Source organism: Oncorhynchus masou, chromosome 31 (assembly GCF_036934945.1).
Source record: "Oncorhynchus masou masou isolate Uvic2021 chromosome 31, UVic_Omas_1.1, whole genome shotgun sequence".
NCBI classification, from domain to species: domain Eukaryota; kingdom Metazoa; phylum Chordata; class Actinopteri; order Salmoniformes; family Salmonidae; genus Oncorhynchus; species Oncorhynchus masou.
Window position 1 is genome coordinate 38,087,944 of NC_088242.1, and position 19,832 is coordinate 38,107,775.

The window sequence follows — 19,832 nt, forward strand, 5'->3', positions numbered from 1 at the left end:
TTTTATTTCCAGGATTGCTGCTCATTGGAGGATTGTACCAATAATTTATTTTCTCACATAATTTTGCTGCAAATCCAGTGTTTTATTTTACCAAATTAAAAAAAGAATGTCCCTCTATGTGACAAGGGAGAACTCAAGTGGTAAGTTTCTTTGTAAATTGTGCAGGCATTCAAACATGTGCCCAGTATAATATTCAGGTAATTAATATTATATGTCTGTTTTGGATGAAAAACAACTGTCTAATACAATAGTTTGACCTAGCTCTCTCTTGTGTCACCCATTCTATGCAGAGGAAGCCTTTCCCCCTCTATCCCCAACTCCGCTGTCCCATGGAGACCTTGTCCATCCCCAGAACCTCTCCACTAAGGTCCCTGCCTTTTTCCACTCTCAGCCTTATCAATACTGGAGCCCTTCATCTCCAACCCATCATAACCACCTGCTGGCTATGGACATGTACTACCAGAGCCCACAACAAGCCTCTGCCCCCTGGGAACAGCAAACTCCTAGCTATACTGGCTACACACCATCCTCTCATACTGAGCAACAGTATGGAAACTACTACCATTATCCCCTCTCCCATGGAGATCACTACCATACCATGCAGTATAAGGGGGCTCCATGGTTGCCACCACCGATAAAGGTACCACAAACCCCCACCTATGACAAGCGGGTGTTGGAACAGATAGGGCCGGTGTGTCCTCTGATGGTAGCCATGATGGTGTCAGGTATACCAGTGGTCCCTGTGGTTGGAATAGGCTTGGGCAGTGTGCGGTTAACAGCCCAACGGTTCATGGAAATTAACCCGAGGATGGATGTGCTTTGGAAGGAGGAGATGGAGGATATTCTGGCATCATTCAACAGTTCTGAGGAGGAGAGATACTGGAGTGAAGGATCATTCCTAGCACAGCTGTACAGCAGTCATATTCCTCTTGGCCAGTTTGACCACTTCGTCTGATAGGGCTAGGAGAGGCTTGTACAATAAAACATATTTAGTACAATATTGAGTTTTATGTGACCAGTACAACGTTATCATTAAATTGTTATATTGTGGAAAGTAGCCGCCTACCTCTGGATGAGGAATATTGCTTTTACTTACACTGGTATGTTTATGCAATGTTTTCAATGCAGGTTCACTCAGAATAAAAGAAAAGTCTCATTAAAAAGTCTGACTTGTTACAAACATGTTGGCCTGTTGAATGTAAATCAGAAGTCCTCACACGGAACTTTTCTTGATACATATTGCGTACTTTTATTCAGTACGGACATTTTTTGTTAGCGCACTCATTTTGCGCAGCAGGCGTTTTTTATTTGGTATCGTGAAAAAGTAGCTAAGACTAGCTAGAAGAATATAGGTTGTTTTTAAAGCAGTTTGAACCTTAGTTTGTTTTGGGCTGCAGTATTTGTCCAATTAATTTAATTCACAGCGTGAAACCGTTTCAAATGTGTCGTTTATCACCCGGTGAGTAGACCAGAGATGTGGGAATACAACCTGTTATTCTGGCTAATGGTGGCTACTGGCTAGTTAGCTAAACATTCAGGTGAGTGCCTAATAGTCTTTAATAATCAGTATCCCAACATAGGACCTCTTCTATTGACGTCTGTTGTTAATTGGTCCAATAATAGCAATTAAGGGATCAGGCTGTCAGTAGTTAGCCAGCTAAATAAAATCTCATGATGCTGTTAACAGATTTATGCATTTCTTATGTAACGTTACCTAGGTAGGAAGCTAGCTAGCAGTGATTTGAAAGTATTGGTAGAACACGAACTATATAAACTAATCTTGTCTCCAACAGGTGCTGGAGAATGATGCAGTCCCTAACCCCAGATGTTGAAGTTCGACTCTCAGTGGGCCAATGCGTCCGAACTCTCACTACCTCCAAAGAGAAGGAAGAGGTGACCAAAACTCTACACACACTAACCAGTTACCTGGACGATGGGCCTCAGAGTACAATTACGTCAGCTCAGCGAGCAGAGTTCAGTCGAGCCCACTACACCCGGACCCTACAGTTTCTCATCAGTAACATCAATGCTGATTGGCTCCAGCTTCTTACCGTTGCCCAGTGCACAGAATTGTGGGATGGTTTGTTCCTCCGAGGTCCTCCAGACCAGACTCTGTTAGTGCTGATGGATGGTATCAGCTCAATGAGGTGAGAAAAATGTTTGAAGATGTTAATAGTGGATACTTAGTCTTCTAGAATCCAAAGGGCCATACTCATTTGAACCATGGACCACAGCGCGGTCAATGTATACAACAATCCCAACAATATATGTCTAAACGGTAATAGTGCAAGTCGGTTTTGGAATCCTTTGGAGGTTAACTTTAATATCATCGGGAAGTAATTTTACAAATATAAAATATATACGCACTGTACACCTTCTAAACAGGTTGCAGCTGACAGTATTTTTCAGTTACCCTTTTCTGTCTTCTTCTGTTACACAAAGGCGTTCAGAGATACTGGATAACTAATAACAACAGGCGGTTGCCTCTGTTCCGTAAACAAGCTGGAAAGTTGCTGTTACATGGAAATATGGCGGTGTGGGATTTGTTAAAACTATGTCCATGATCAACTTGGATTAGCTAACACAATGTGCCATTGGAACACAGGTGTGATGGTTGCTGATAATGGGCCTCTGTATGCCTATGTAGATATTTCATAAATAATCAACCGTTTCCAGCTACAACAGTCTTTTGTAAGTCGCTCTGGATAAGAGCGTCTGCTAAATGACTTAAATGTAAATGTAAATTAACAATGTCTACACTGTATTTCTAATCAATTTTAATGGACAAAAAATGTGATTTTTCTTTCAAAAACAATTCAATTTCTAAGTGACCCCAAACTTTTGAAAGGTTAATCGATGATATTACATTTCCAAAGGTTTCCAAAACCATAAGTGAGGACTGTTAATGTCTAAACAGAGCATCTGGGCTGTTTACACATTCTATGCGATAGCGAGACAGGAAGGGAAATTGACATTGATGCATTACAATGCATTGCTAGTCAATATAATGGGCTACTTGATACTGTGAATAACTGTGTCTTTGCTGCCGGTGACCTGTGTGGTAATGATATACTCATCTTGTACATTTCTCTGACTGATTCTCCTTGTTTGTGTCTGTGTTTTGGTGTGCATGAATGTCTATCTACAGAAGCCCCAGTGCAGGTCTGGACCGTTTAGTCAGCATCCTAGAGCGGTTCCTTCAGAGTGGTCGTCTGACAGTCCTACTGTGGACCCGCTGTCAGGGGACGGGTCCCTCCGACTCTCCCCAGCTCAGAGAGACCCTGCTGAACCGCCTGGTGGCTCTGCCTGACCTGACTGCCAACCAGCTGCACCACCACAACAAGACCCTCTTCCTCCCCCAGCAGTACTACCCCCTATTGGCCAGAGAAATGCTCACTGTGCTAGAGAGAACCTGTCAGGCTCTGAGAGGTTTGTGGGCCCATCCATCAGTTTGTCTACTTTACATAATGCAGAAGATAGTACTTTCTGATTATGGGCCTATTTATGGCTGTTTTAACTTTAACTGTCTTATTGGAAATGTATTTTATTATGTGTGTAACTCACTGTCAATACACTGTTGTTCCCAGATAGAAAAGACTGCTCTCTGACTTTTGTGGCCCAGGCACTGGGGAAGGCCTGTGTTCAGGGACACAGTGGTAAGCAAGGCTGTGTTCCTCCTGCATTGATGATTGTCAACTGTAACACATTCCCATTGTATCATCAGAAATGTTACATAATTGTGTGTTTCTCTCTGCAGGGTTAGTATTTGGGGTGCTGGCCCCTCACCTCTCCTCCTGCACGCTTTCAGACATGGTGTGGCAAAGGGTGTGCTGGAAGCTGCTGGAGAATGTCCCAGAGCGCTGGTTGGAGAGCGTGCTCACTGGGATGGTGCAGGCTGTCAACAGGTGAGGGATGGGAGATAGCTAGAAGTTATCAAAAGGTGTCAAAAACATACTTTTTACTGCACCGCATTTACCCCTTTCTCTCGTAATGTAAGTGTTATTTTTCCCCTAGACCTGATGCTCTGTCCAGGATCATGGGGAACCTGGTGTTGAAGAACAAAAAGGCCCAGTTTGTCATCACCCATAAACTGCTCCTGCTTCAATACAAATATGAGGTGAGACGGTGAACTCATGGTGAGTCTAGTCAATCTATCATTTTTGGAAATTGAAAAAGCTTCTGTTATAGCTGAAGTGTTTAACTTACTTTCTCCCAGACTCGTGTGTTGAGCATTCTTCTAGGCTACCTGGCTCAGGACAGGGAGAGAAGGCCACTACTTATACAGGTGAGTGTACAACGTATAAGACTTGTGTTGTGATGATATATGGGTATTTATGATCATGTTATTGACTGTGTCCAGGTGCTGCGGTCGCTGTGCCAGGCCTGGGCTAACCCCAGTGCAGTCAGACACACCCCTCTGGAGCAGCAGCTCTATGTGAGCCGGGCTCTGCTGCTGTGTGTGGGACTACTGAGTGATGCAGAGCTACAGGAGCTACGCTCAGGTAACACTCCGAAAACTACGCCACAGTATTATGTAACACGGTCAGAGGTGTTCACACTACTTTCTGTCCTGTCCGTCTCTGGGTTATGTTAATTTGGGCATTTAATAGAAAACATTTTCCTGCCCAATCAAACATGACCCTGTTGTCCTTCCTCCCTGTCAGAGCTGCTGCAGTGCATGTTGGGAGGGATGCAGAGCCACCTGGACAGCAGTGTAGTCCGTGTGAGGCGCATGGGCATGGTGGTGGGGGAGTGTCTCAGCTCCCGCATGGATGTCAATGGAGCTAAACTCAAATTCGAAGTACAGTATTGTATGGCACCTTTCCCAAGGCTTTGGGTGCATCTATATAGTCTGAAGTGGCTCACTGTCCCTATTTTTCTTTTCTCTGCTCATACTGATCTGAAAGAACTGAACGGGTGAAAACAAATACCATAATGCTTTCTCCTATTTACTGTTCAGATCAGTGCACTTTAAAGAAAGGAGATGTCAGGCTATGTCTGTCTAGTTATGAGTCCTGTGTAGGACTCCGGAAAGGGTGTGTGTTAATTTGTTGTGTTTCTCCCGCTCAGTATGAGCATGATGAGGAGACCAAGGAGCTGCTCTCACTGATGACTCCACTGTCTGAAGAAGAAACAGAGCCGCTTGATGACAGATTGGATCTTCCTCAAGACGTCAAAGGGAAGACTATACCCTCTCAGGCAGTACCATCCCAGGCTGCTTCCGTGGCTCAGAAATCAGGAGCTGACCCAGACTCAGAGCTGGATAGGTAAGAGATAGTATTATCATAATCAAACCCATAACACTCTAATACCTCTTGTTATACACTACATGTATTAACATAATTCTGTCTGAGACTGAAGTTTTATATTGAATTAAAATCACTACAATCTTCCCATGGACAGTTAAGAAGGCATGATTTTGTAGTGTTGTATCGATTAGGCTCTATGACCCTGTCCTGTGTGTGTTTTAACCAGTGATGATGAGCTCACCCCCTATGACATGTCAGCTGACCAGGAGATGAGCCAAGCTGCCCCACCTCGCTACCTCCGAGACTGTCTGGAGGGTAAGATACAGTATATAGGTCTCTCCATGGGTGGGAGATGGACGAAGCAACGTGTTGTATTTTACAGCAAAAGCGAACTCCTTTGTCTTTCGTCCTCGCCCACGTGTGCGCAACTGGCTGGGGAACGCGTTGCGGGCTCCGTGGAGAAACTTGTGAAGGCTTTCATATGTCTTCTGTGGGTTAACTCATTTAAACCTATCATATATATATATATATTAGGTTCATTTATGCTCTAAAATTGTTTGTTTATATGGGCAGAATATAATATAAGATTAAGAAAAATGCCCTGCATTCGTTGCCTTCATTTTAGACTAAATAAATAAAACAAGTTTGGGGGAATAACTTGAAAAATATCATCAATAAGTCTACAAATGCATTAATTAATTAATAAAAATGTGCATATATAAATACATTTTTATTTCAACCTTGTAATAAGTATTAGGCTGCAGTGATCGGTACCAGTAGCCTGTGTAAGGTAAAGAAATATTACTCTACTGCACGTCGGAGAGTGTCCAGATGACTGTGAGCTGATTAACCAGTAGGCTAGGGGTGAATGTTATCATCTGAATAGGAGACCCATTATAGGCCATCGCCTAACTTGCGCGATTCTTCAATAGGCTATGTGTCGGCTAATAGACCTACTTGTTGGGTGCACATTTGGTATCCAATTGTTTAGTTAGGCCTATTGATATTGTCGACTATCATCAGCTGATCCAGGAAATATTTTTCAGAATGACAGTCAAGTGACAAACAGCCTATAGCATGCCATGAAAAAACAGCCTGTGCGGAAAAAGTGTTTGTAAGAATGTCCAGAATATTTTGATGTCTTGTTCATTGCGCCAGTGAAGTCAGTTGGATCCAATCCAATACCCCTTAATTTATGTTGATTATCTGCTATTTTCTGCTGGATTTACAGACGTGTCTACAAGATTTAACAGAGAAGGCATTAATGTAACGTGTTAATGTTTTCATGTTTCTGTGTGTCAAATTGGACACGGAGTCTAGGCTGCTGTGCGCAATTGTGTAGGATAGCCTAGGCCAGTGGTTCCCAAACTTTTTTTTTTTTAATAGTCCTATACCCCTTAACATATAACCTCCAGCTGCGTACCCCCTCAAGCACCATGGTCAGCGCACTCTGAAATGTTGTTTTTTTGCCATCATTGTAAGCCTGTCACACACACTATTCAATACATTTATTAAACATAAGAATGAGTGAGTTTTTGTCACAACCTGGCTCGTGGGAAGTGACAAATAGCTCTTATATGACCAGGGCACAAATAATAATCAATAATTTTGCTCTTTTATTTAGCCATCTTACATATAAAATTTTATTTGTTCATCGAAAATTCACCACAGGTTATTGGTGTGCTTGAAAGGATGCACATAACTCTGCAATGTTGGGTTGTTTTGGAGAGTCTGTCTTCTTTCATTTTCCACACACAGTCTGTCCCTTTATTTAGTTTTCATGCTAGTGAGGGCTGAAAAGCCACTCTCACATAGGTACGTGATTGCAAAGGTTATATGTGTCTTAACAATGCGATTTGCCAAGGCAGGATACTCTGAGCACAGCCCAATCCAGGGATCTGGCAGGCTTCTGATTTAAATTACATTTTCACAGAACTGCTTGTTGCAATTTCGATGAGGCTGTCTTGTTCAGATATCGGTAAGTGGACTGGAGGCAGGGAATGAAAGAGAGAACGAATCCAGTTGTTTGTGTCATCCGTTTCAGGAAAGTATTTGCATAATTGCGCACCCAACTCACTCAGGTGCTTCGCTATATGACATTTGACATTGTCCGTAAGCTTGAGTTCATTTGCACACAAAAAATAATACAATGACGTAAAGACCTGTGTGTTGTCCTTGTTAATGCAGACAGAGAAGAGCTCCAACTTCTTAATCATAGCCTCAATTTTGTCCCGCACATTATAGTTGTGTAGAGTCCCTGTAATCCTAGATTCAGATCATTCAGGCGAGAAAAAACATCACCCAGATGGTGTGAAACTCGTCATCAGACAAAGTGAAAATGTTGGTCAGTAAAGAACTTTAAGCTAGTCTCTCAATTTAAAAAAAAGTTTCAATACTTTGCCCCTTGATAACCAGTGCACTTCTGTATGTTGTAAAGGTGTTACGTGGTCGCTGCCCATATCATTGTATAGTGCATAAAATACACAAGAGTTCAGGGGCCTTGCTTTAACAAACTTAACCATGTTCACTGTTGTGTCCAAAACATCTTTCAAGCTGTCAGCTATTCCCTTGGCAGCAAGAGCCTCTCAGTGGATGCTGCAGTGTACCCAAGTGACGTCGGGAGAAACTGCTTGCAAGTGCATTACCACTCCACTATGTCTCCCTGTCATGGCTTTTGCGCCATCAGTACAGATACCAACACATGTTGACCACCAAAGTCTATTTGATGTCACAAAGCTGTCCAGTACTTTAAAAATATCCTCTCCTGTTGTCCTAGTTTCCAGTGGTTTGCAGAAGAGGATGTCTTCCTAATTGACCTCCCATATATATTTATATATACCAGGAGCTATGCCAGGTCCGCCACGTCTGACTCATTCAGCCATATCCGTGGCAGCAGGAAGAATTAAGTCCTCCAAAATAGTATGGGGCTTGCTTGACCTTGCCACTCGGTAGCTCAGCATATAAATCTCATCTAGCCCCTTCTTCTTATTAATTGTATCTGTTTCTGTAATCGAGGTTAGGGGATTGAATCCCCAAGCTGACAAGGTAAAAAATCTGTCATTCTGCCCCTGAACATTGTAAATAAGAATTTGTTCTAAACTGACTCGCGGTGTTAAATAAAAATATATTTGTGCCTCTGATGTCTGTTCGGCGCTTTCCCGGGTAAGGGGTAGGAGCTCTTCGGCTGCATCAGATTCACAACTGTCAGTGTCCATGTTAGCTGGGCTAACAACATGTAGAATTACTGATGCTAGCATTGGATGTGCTCGTGGAAGCAGAACAACGTGTCGTTGACAGGTGAAGGTGTAGTAATGCTGGTATAGCTGGTATGTGTCTCTGTGGTTACTCAGGCGAGGGGGGAAAAACTCACCCAAATGTATGAGATTTTTTTGTTGTATATATAGATTTCTTTTTTATGTGAATCACATTTTTATTTGGCGTACCCTCATCGGCATTGCTACTCCAGATTGGGAACACCTTTCCTAGGCTATTGCACGGAACACCCAAGGTATTTTTTTTCTGTTATTCAGGACATTTTAATTTTAATGACAACAAATGAGAAGCCTGGTGGGCTTATAAACAGTGATTTGGTGACTTTGATTGATGTAAATCATGATGATGGTAAGAGCCCCAGTAACAGATTGACTCCGATCCCTTTCATCATAGAGGCTGTTGTTACTTTGTGTCTCTAAAATCACAGTTTCCTATTTTTTTGTCATGTGACAAATAGTATTTTCTTATTTGAAACCATCAAATGTCGGCCTTTTACTAGAATAGACACAATTTCACATTTTTTGACAGACTCAAATAGAAACAGGCAATGGGCTACAGCTTGCTTCAGTTTCCCCGCCAAATAGGCCTACAAGGAAACTCGATATACTGTACGACGATGGTGACTACACAGTGTCATGCCTTCAACAAAAAGTTATGCTTGACAAGTAAGCAGAGATGGGGGTAGGTAGCCTAGCGATTAAGAGCGTTGTGCCAGTAACCGAAAGGTTGCTGGTTCGAATCCTTGAGCTGGCAGGGGTGGAAATATCTGCTGTTCTGCCATTGAGCAATGTAGTTAATGCCCAACAACAAATGCACCTGGACATCGATTAAGGCAGCCCTCCGCACCTCTCTGATTCAGATGATTTGGGTAAAATTGGGAAGACACGTGTTGTTTGAATGCATTCAAACTTCCAAGAAGCCAGTTTTTCAGACTGCGCGGTATATGCCACTCCACAGAGGACTATCTAGAAAAAGCAGCGGAGATGCGCAATATGTTTCTAAAAAGAGGCTACACACAGTGTGAAAACACGAGATGAACTGCTACAAAAATACCCACTAGAGCTAAAGAACACTCTCGTGTTCACCACCACATATACTTTGCACTTGCGAAAAGTGGGAGATGCAGTCGAGAAACTCTGGCATGTTTTATCATCGGACCTAGCTTTGCCAGCGAAATTTAAGAATCCACCACTTATTGTATATAGGAGAGGTTGCAATTTACGCGATACATTGGTCTTGACTTCCCCATAAATGTAACGGACATATACCAGGAGCTGTGCCAGGTCCGCCACGCCTGTTGACTCATTCAGATGTAACTCATAGAATTCACTGGCTGCCAGCCACAAAAGAAAATCAGCCAGGCTCTTTTACGGCCTCTTCCCGAATGGTAGCCATAAATGCAGAGGTTGCGCACAGTGCAACAATATGATGAAGTGTGAATATTTCTGCCACCGACTGACAGGAAAACGGTTCCAAATAAATTACATTTTTACATGCTCCACCACCCATGTTATCTACATGATTAAATGTCCATGTGGGCTGTGTTATGTATGTAAAACCCGTCCTCTCAAACAGAATTTGTGAACATAAACGATAAATCAGGAGAAACGACAGGGATTATCCAGTCCAGAACATTTTAATGACCTGAAACATGAAATTTCTAACTTAAAAAAAAAGATTTTGTGGCGTAGAGGAAGGTAAGATATAAATAGTAAAATAGAATGTTTTGGGAGTTTCACCCTCCAGACATTATTTCCTGAATGTCTTAATGATGAAATGCCTATGTATGTTGTAAATGTGAATATGAATGAAAGCTTTTTAAAGAGCAGTGTGCGGGTTTCTTCATGTTTCTCATTTTATTCAACTGTTACCATGTACCTGTAAAAAAAGATTGCTCATATGTGCAAGTGTCTTTTGAATGCATTCAGTTGTGCAACTGACTAGGTGTCCCCCTTTCCCATTAAGCTTACCATTGCTCTCTTTATTTTACTAACTTGTTAAATGATTGGTTCGTTCATCCTTCCATCCATCTCTCCCCAGCCTTCCTCTCATCTGAGGACCCAGTGAGGGTGGATCTCAGTCTGAGAGCCATTGAGGGCTTGGTGAGGAAGAACACTTCTACAGCTCGAGAGGTGAGAGGTCACACACTGTTTACTACAATAATGTGTAAGCATATAGTTCCCTTGTTATAGTCGTTCCCTTAATGTTTGTCGCTCCTCAGGTCAGTGTTGAACTGAGCAAGGTGCTGCTGCACATGGAGGACAGGTACAACACTGTGGGTTTCTTGAGTCTCAGGCAGGCTGCTATGGTGGCCCTCACTGTCACCGACTCTGTCCCAGTAAGATATTTCACCTTAATCTTAACCATCTACCTTTTTATATTATCGTTTAGTTTCATACACTGAGTGTACAAAACATTAGGAACACCTGCTATTTCAATGACAGACTGACCAGATGAATCCAGGCAAAGCTATAATCCCTTATTGATGTCACTTGTTAAATCCACTTCAATCTGTGTAGATGAAGGGGAGGAGACAGGTTAAAGAAGGATTTTTAAGCCTTGAGAAAATTGAGACATGGATTGTGTGTGTCATTCAGAGGGTGAATGGGTAAGACAAACTATTTATGTGGCTTTGAATGGGGTATGGTAGTAGGTGCCAGGCGTGTGTCAAGAACTGCAACGCTGCAGGGTTTTTCACACTCAACAGTTTCCCGTTTGTATCAAGAATGGTCCACCACCCAAATGACATCCAGCCAACTGTGGGAAGCAATGGAGTCCAGCATCCCTGTGGAACGTTTCCGATACCTTGTAGAGTCCATGCACCTATGAGTTGAGGCTGTTCTGAGGCAAAAGGCGGTGCAGCTCAATATCAGGAACGTGTTCCTAATGTTTTGTACAGTCGGTGTGTATGATCAATATTCACTGCTAAATACACCATGTCCTTTTTAAATCTCATCCGTTTCATTCACAGGTGACTGAGTATCTGACCACAGAGTTCTACTCCATGAATTACAGTATACGACAACGGCTGGATATTTTAGAGGTGAAGAGAACACGGTTCCTCCCTAGTATCTTCTGTGAATGTAGAATGCCTTTTACAAAGGCTTCATAACCATTTATTTTTCTCCCCTGTGTCAGGTCCTCATTATGTCTGCGCAGGAGCTCTCTCAACCAATCACTGACAAAGGAGGTCCATCCAAGGCCATTCAGCGGGTTACCATGAATACACCCCTTTACCCCGGCGATGACCCCATACACTGGCGACAAGTGGTGGAGAGGCGGATTCAGAGTAAGACCAAACGTCTCAGTAAGGTAGGCTGCACAACAGTTTCAATAAAGTTATTTCTTTGCCTTTTAAATAATACTGGAATTAAGACTCTAACCATACTGTAGCTAAATCTGATTCCTGATCAATGTTAAGATGGGTTTTTGTTCTGCCCTCATTTCAGGGCGTCACTCACCCCCCAGCCAAGCCCACCCCAAACCGTTATGCCCCTGTTGCTGGCCACTTCTTCTTCCCTCTGCTCAGAAACTATGACAGGTAATGTGTTGGAATGTACAGTGGGGCAAAAAAGTTTAGTCAGCCACCAATTGTGCAAGTTCTCCCACTTAAAAAGATGGGAGGCCTGTAATTTTCATCATAGGTGCACTACAACTATGACAGAAAAAATGAGAATGTAGGATTTTTTATGAATTTATTTGAAAATTATGGTGGAAAATAAGTATTTGGTCAATAACAAAAGTTGACAATTGTCAAATGTTTTCTGTAAGTCCTCACAAGGTTTTCACACACTGTTGCTGGTATTTTGGCCCATTCCTCCATTCAGATCTCCTCTAGAGCAGTGATGTATGGGGCTGTTTCTGGGCAACACGGACTTTCAACTCCCTCCAAAGATTTTCTATGGGGTTGAGATCTGGAGACTGGTTAGGCCACTCCAGGACCTTGAAATGCTTCTTACGAAGCCACTCCTTCATTGCGCGGGCGGTGTGTTTGGGATCATTGTCATGCTGAAAGACCCAGCCACGTTGTTCGCCAAATACGACGAGTTGAGGTTTTACCAAAAAGTTTCATTTTGGTTTCATCTGACCATATGACATTCTCCCAATCTTGTTCTGGATCATCCAAATGCTCTCTAGGAAACTTCAGACGGGCCTGGACATGTACTGGCTTAAGCAGTGGGACACGTCTGGCACTGCAGGATTTGAGTCCCTGGCGGCGTAGTGTGTTACTGATGGTAGGCTTTGTTACTTTGGTCCCAGCTCTCTGCAGGTCATTCACTAGGTCCCCCTGTGTGGTTCTGGGATTTTTGCTCACTTTTCTTGTGATCATTTTGACCCCACGGGGTGAGATCTTGTGTGGAGCCCCAGATCGAGGGAGATTATCAGTGGTCTTGTATGTCTTCCATCCTAATAATTGCTCCCACAGTTGATTTCTTCAAACCCAGCTGCTTACCTATTGCAGATTCAGTCTTCCCAGCCTGGTGCAGGTCTACAATTTTGTTTCTGATGTCCTTTGACAGCTCTTTGGTCTTGGCCATAGTGGAGTTTGGAGTGTGACTGTTTGAGGTTGTGGACAGGTGTCTTTTATACTGATAACAAGTTCAAACAGGTGCCATTAATACAGTGTGGAGGACAGGGGAGCCTCTTAAAGAAGAATTTACAGGTCTGTGAGAGCCAGAAATCTTACTTGTTTGTAGGTGACCAAATACTTATTTTCCACCATAATTTGCAAATAAATTCATAAAAAATCCTACAATGTGATTTTCTGGATTTGTTTTTCTCATTTTGTTTGTCATAGTTGAAGTGTACCTATGATGAAAATTACAGTCCTCTCTCATCTTTTTAAGTGGGATAACTTGCACAATTGGTGGCTGACTAAATACTTTATTGCCCCACTGTATGTGTATGTGTCCCTAGCAAATGAGTGTGAGGCAATGTGAGAGAGTGTGCGTGTGATACAGTTTGTCACACGTTTTGTGCTACACAATTGTATTTGAGTTATTGTATGCAAGTGAACAACATTGTTGTTCCAATACTAACATTTCTCCTTGACCTTGACTCCTAGGCCTCAGGTGACCTTTGACCTGCTGGGCGGTGACCACCTGGTTCTGGGGAGACTGATCCACACTCTGGGACTCCTCATGCACCTAGCAGTTAATGCTCCGGTAGGCTACAACTTGATTTCTTCTGGTGTCACCTCATAAAATGTCTCCCTTGCTTTGACTAGGCTAGTATTTGACTGAGTTAGGTGTCTAAAACATGTCCATTATTCGCTACTGCATAGCATAATGTCACCTCAGAAAATATCCCCATTGCTGTGACTTGACTATGTGATTGAATGGGTTGTCTGGTGTTTTGCAGGTGGCCACTCAGATGGGCAGAGCTCTGTTGGATTTTGTCTGGGCCGTACGCTACCACGTTGACCAGTGAGTATATCTATACACGCGTCATAAATAGGAAACTGTTTGAGTGTGGATAGGAAGGAAGGTCTTTTGTCCAACTGGTCTATGGCTTACCCAACCTCTGTATTTCCAACATAGGATGGTGCGGCGAGGAGTCCTATTTGCTGTCTGCTCCGTCTTTCTGAGCATGCCCAGTCAGAGTTTGCTGGTGGAGCTCGGTGATCAGCTGTTTGAGACCAGAGCATGGCTGGCAGGTGAGAATACAGGGCAGAACAATAAAGTATCACTTATGTTACTATATACAAGAGTAGAGACCAGACTATTTTATCTCAACATACTTGACAGAGTTGTCTCACCCAGTGAATTCAGGGAGTAGAGTTTGACATTAGTAGTAGTTTATTATCATTACATGTAGTCTGTACTAGGCAGCTAAAGCTGAATTGCAGTACACAGAACATAAACAACTTTGAAAATTCACTTGGCCGCTGGATAATGGCCCCTGAAGGAGATGGCTGCCGGTTTACTGTCTCCTAACCAATTGTTCTATTGTGGTTTTTTTTGCATTATTTGTAAGTTATTTGGTACATAATGTTACTACCGTTGTCTCAGGCCCGAAAAGAGCTTCTAGATATCAGGACATCGATTACTCATCTCGTATTGGAAGAATTTTTCTGTAACGAGTCGGATGCAAAGAATTTACACCCGACAAGGCCCAAATCCCGTGATTCACATGAGAAAGAGACGGAGATGTCGGGGTGCCTTTTAAGGATGAGTGGGTAATCTGCCTTTAACATCAGTACTATTAGTCAACGTACAATCATTGAATAAGAAAAGACAAACTACGATCACTAATATCTTACCAATGGGACATTAAAAACTATCTTATGTTTCACAAGGTTTTGGCCTCTGTGTAATGCTCAATCCTTCGACGGTAAATGCGAATCCGACCATCACCCCTGGTGAGACAAAACTGCATCTCGTCAGTGAAGAGCACTTTTTGCCAGTCCTGTCTGGTCCAGCGACGGTGAGTTTGTGCCCATAGGCGGTGATGTCTGGTGAGGACCTGCCTTACAACAGGCCTACAAGCCCTCAGTTAAGCCTCTCTCAGCCTATTGCGGACAGTCTGAGCACTGGTGGAGGGATTGTGCGTTCCTGGTGTAACTCAGGCAGTTGTTGTTGCCATCCAGTACCTGTCCCGCAGGTGTGACGTTCGGATGTACCGATCCTGTGCAGGTGGTCTGCCACTGCGAGGATGATCAGCTGTCCGTCCTGTCTCCCTGTAGCGCTGTCTTAGGCGTCTCACAGTACAGACATTGCAATTTATTGCCCTGGCCACATCTGCAGTCCTCATGCCTCCTTGCAGCATGCCTAAGGCACGTTCACGCAGATGAGCAGGGACCCTGGGCATCTTTCTTTTGGTGTTTTTCAGAGTCAGTGGAAAGGCCTCTTTACTGTCCTAAATTTTCAGAACCGTGACCTTAGTGTCTTTAAAAAAATAAAATATTTAGAATTTTTACCCCTTTTTCTCCCCAATTTCATGGTATCGAATTGTTGTAGTAGCTACTATCTTGTCTCATCGCTACAAGTCCCGTACGGGCTCAGGAGAGAAGAAGGTTGAAAGTCATGCGTCCTCCGATACACAACCCAACCAGCCGCACTGCTTCTTAACACAGCGCACATCCAACCCGGAAGCCAGCCGCACCAATGTGCCAGAGGAAACACTGTGTACCTGGCAACCTTGGTTAGCGTGCACTGCGCCCGTCCCGCCACAGGTGTTGCTGGTGCGCGATGAGACAAGGACATCCCTACCGACCAAGCCCTCCCTAACCCGGACGACGCTTGGCCAATGGTGCGTCGCCCCACGGACCTCCCGGTCGCGGCCGGTTACGACAGAGCCTGGGCGCGAACCCAGAGTCTCTGATGGCACAGCTGGCGCTGCAGTACAGCACCCTTAACCACTGCGCCACCCGGGAGAGCTGTTAGTGTCTTAACGACCGTTCCACAGGTGCATGTTCATTAATTGTTTATGGTTCATTGAACAAGCATGGGAAACTGTTTAACCCCTTTACAATGAAGATCTGTGAAGTTATTTGGATTTTTATCAATTATCTTTGAAAGACAGGGTCCTGAAAAGGAGACTTTTCTTTTTTTGATGAATTTACTTGTTCATATTACTTTGACTAACCTGTGCCCCTTCACGCTGACTCTCTTCCGGTACCCCATGTATATTGCCTAGCTACTATTATTTTACTGCTGCTCTTTAATTATGTTATTTTCATTTTTTACTCTTCTAGTTTTTACTCCACTTTCTTTTGTAACTGCATTGTTGGTTAAAACCTCTCTGGGATATGTGGGACGCTAGCATCCCACCTGGCCTAAAGCCAGGGAAAATGCAGAGCGCCAAATTCAAATAAATTACTATAAAAATCAAACTTTCATTAAATCACACATGCAAGATAGCAAATTAAAGCTACACTTGTTGTGAATCCAGCCAACATGTCAGATTTCAAAAAGGCTTTTAGGCGAAGGCAAACGATGCTATTATCTGAGGATAGCACCTCCGTAAACAAAGAGAGAAACCATATTTCAACCCTGCAGGCGCGACCCAAAACGCAGAAATAAAAATATAATTCATGCCTTACCTTTGACGGGCTTATTTTGTTGGCACTCCAATATGTCCCATAATCATCACAAATGGTCCTTTTTGTTCGATTTAATTCCGTCGATATATAGCCAAAATGTCCATTTATTTGGCGCGTTTGATCCAGAAAAACACTGGTTCCAACTTGCTCAACGTGACTACAAAATATCTCAAAAGTTACCTGTAAACTTTGCCAAAACATTTCAAACTACTTTTGTAATACAACTTTAGGTATTTAATGAAAATAATCTATAAAATTGAAGACTGTGTGATCTGTGTTCAACACAGAAGGAAAACAAACTGTAGCTACATTTCTGGTCACGCGCCTCTATCTAACAGTACACTTCAAGTGACCCTCGTTCAAGATGGCCGTACTTCTTCATTACACAAAGGAATAACCTCAACCAATTTCTAAAGACTGACATCCAGTTGAAGCGATAGGAACTGCAAGAAGGTCCCTTAGAAATCTGGATTCCCAATGAAACCCCATTGAAAAGAGTGACCTAAAAATAAAAAATACATCTGAATGGTGTGTCCTCTGGGTTTCACCTGCTAAATAGGTTCTGTTAGACTCACAGACATGATTCAAACAGTTTTAGAAACTTCAGAGTGTTTTCTATCCAAGTCTACTAATAATATGCATATCTTCTCTTCTGGGGATGAGTAGCAGGCAGTTGAATTTGGTCATGCATTTCATCCGGACGTGAAAATACTATTTCTGACCCTAAGCCTACCATTGTCACATTAGCGCTGTAGGTTTTACACGCCGTTGATGACATCATTCAGGGCTGACCTTGGGTTATGTGTATTTTCGGGATGACCAGAAGAATGTGGTTAAAAAGAGCACAGTCCAGATGTTCATGCAGCTGCTCAGTGTGTGTGAATCTGAGAACACACACACACACACACACAGCTGGGGTGAGCATTGCTGGGAAATGGAGCGAATCCAGGATATCCTGTCCTGTGCAGACTGTCTGTGACGCCATTCACTCCAATGGAAATGTAAATTCTCCCAAGGACATTACCAATAGTCCAGAAGACACATGAATGTTACAGAATCATGAATGCTTGGGTTTTCAATGTGAATCAACAGTTGCATTTTTAAAAAGTCTTGCAGTTAAAAAAAAATACATGCTTGTTTTATTGCTTGAACAGCCTCATTGTTCTTTATGGTTAATTTCTACCTGTTTACCGTAATAATGATACTCATGGTCCAACCTGTTGTGCTGTTGACAGACGTAGCTGAAGGGGACCCTGATACAGACTGCAGGAACCTGGCCGTGCAGAGCCTGGTGCTGCTGGAGAAGAGTCTGAAGACTGAAATGAACCCTGCTGCACTGGTCCTGCAGTCATGATCACAACATGATGATACACAGTGGACCTTGAAGTCCTATCCCTCTGGTGTACAAAAGGCAACAAACAGCTAGTGTATTGGTTGTGACTGCCGGTGTATTGGTAGTGACTGCTTTAGGACACTGATTGTGACATGAGTACAAATTGTTTGCCGACAGGAACTGGCTTGCAGAAAGCCTGAGGATGTGGTGGATCCTGGACACTGAAGGATGTCCTTTAAGCTAGAGCTACAAGCGCTGCATCCCCACCATATCCTGAAATGAATAAATGCGTGCCAAAGGAAAGAAGTTTATGTGATGGAGGAGTGTGGAACAGTGCTACACATACACTGCATTGTTTGGGGTTTTAGGCTGTGTTTCTGTGTAGCACTTTGTGACATCGGCTGATGTAAAAAGGGCTTCATAGATACTGGATTTCAATCAATGACATGTAAGGGACCATAGCTTTCATCTGGATTGAGTCTGTCATGGATAGAGCTCAGTGTACAAAACTCAATTCATTAAGCAGTTGAAACATACCAAGACTGGAAAGGAGGATGTCATTAGACAAATAAATTACCGGTACATGTATTAAAATGTTTGTGGAGGATGTATTTTTCTTTTTCCTGACCAGGAACATCCCTCTGTACTATAGGTGTTTGCTTACACAGGAAGTCCTGTAAATTATGTTTCCTTACACACGTGTACAACATGCATCCTTCCCCTGGAGAAAGACTACGCATGTGGACTTGTGTGTACCTCAACAAGTGATTATTTGGGAGATTAATTTCAGCTGCCTGAAACAGCAGAATCCTCCATAATAAAATACAAATATATATAAAGAGAGAGAGAGAAACCAGTAGCCTGGGAGCCACTCTGCTTTTGTTCTCATGTTTGTTGTGTCAAGGAGCTGGGAATGCACACAACGGATCTGAGACCAGGCTACTCAGTAAATTGTTCCTGGCTCCTTTCTGTTTCAGGGCCATGGAGAGATGTCAAACCTACAAATCCTTGCCCTCCTGAGTAGAATGACATTGTGTACCTTTGTCTATCAGAAAAATACAATCAGTAACCGTTCATGTTGCATCTAATGGACGTAATCAAATTAACAGGTTCTGGGAATATGTATTAACTTGAAGTAGAGAGCTATTTCTGTATTCAATGTAGCTTTATTTACGGAGCTGTAAGCAACCCTGTAAAAATGAAAGGTTGTGTTGTGAGCCACATGCCATAACACACCGATTTACAATCGGTAGTTTCCGTAACTCCTCCCACCCTTTCCGATGACGTTGTCGGGGTAACTAGAAGGGACGCTTTTTTCCCTACAGGGCAGCAGAGCAAAACCACAGAACTGGAATTGCCAATTTGCTATTTATGTTATCACGACTATTTACCCATTTTTGGACGGCACCTATAATAAATATTTTCATGTAACTTCTCTATTCTTTTGAACTCTTGACTCCTTCGTAAACTGGAGCATACAGTTTAATACTAACGTTAGCATGCTATTTTTGCAACAGGCCCCAATGGCAATGGATTAAGCTAGCTAGCTGGCTAACGTTAGCTCGCAGCCAATGCTGATTTAGTTACCATAGCGAAGTTACTTAGCTAGCCTGTCTTTTGCAATTAGTTTTGTCCAGTAATCCACATAACGCTCACAAATAACCAGAGGACCATTTTGAACAGCCAGGTCTGTTTGTGTTAGCTAAGTTAACGTCGCTAGCTAGCTACAGTTGTCAGGAACATCATTTCAGCTGTTTCTAGCTAACTTGCTTAGCAGCAGCAGTAGCTATTATGTTGCTTGGTTATCTGATCAAGTCACTTGATGCAACACATAAGTGACATGCTACTTACTCTCTGTTGTTATCATCTATGCATAGTCAATTTAATAACTCTACCCACGTGTACATCAACTAACCGGTGCCCCCTTACTGGC

General features: G+C 42.9%; 1 protein-coding gene across 2 annotated transcripts; it reads left to right on the top strand.

The window, feature by feature from the left end:
* The first annotated feature begins 1,271 nt into the window (after positions 1–1,271).
* On the top strand, positions 1,272–19,338 carry telo2 (TEL2, telomere maintenance 2, homolog (S. cerevisiae)). 2 transcript variants are annotated; one of them, XM_064950938.1, is made up of 20 exons: positions 1,272–1,538; positions 1,794–2,147; positions 3,149–3,429; positions 3,588–3,656; positions 3,758–3,905; positions 4,015–4,117; positions 4,217–4,285; positions 4,361–4,502; positions 4,665–4,801; positions 5,071–5,267; positions 5,476–5,564; positions 10,563–10,654; positions 10,744–10,860; positions 11,494–11,565; positions 11,661–11,834; positions 11,972–12,063; positions 13,588–13,687; positions 13,884–13,948; positions 14,063–14,178; positions 17,802–19,338. In XM_064950938.1, exons 2-20 carry the CDS (start codon positions 1,804–1,806, stop codon positions 17,918–17,920), a joined length of 2,526 nt encoding a protein of 841 aa, XP_064807010.1. In that variant the 5' UTR covers positions 1,272–1,538; positions 1,794–1,803; the 3' UTR covers positions 17,921–19,338. The 2 variants fall into 2 exon arrangements, with proteins under 2 accessions (XP_064807010.1, XP_064807011.1); XM_064950939.1 differs by having other exon boundaries at positions 1,272–1,459.
* Positions 19,339–19,832: the final 494 nt, after the last annotated feature.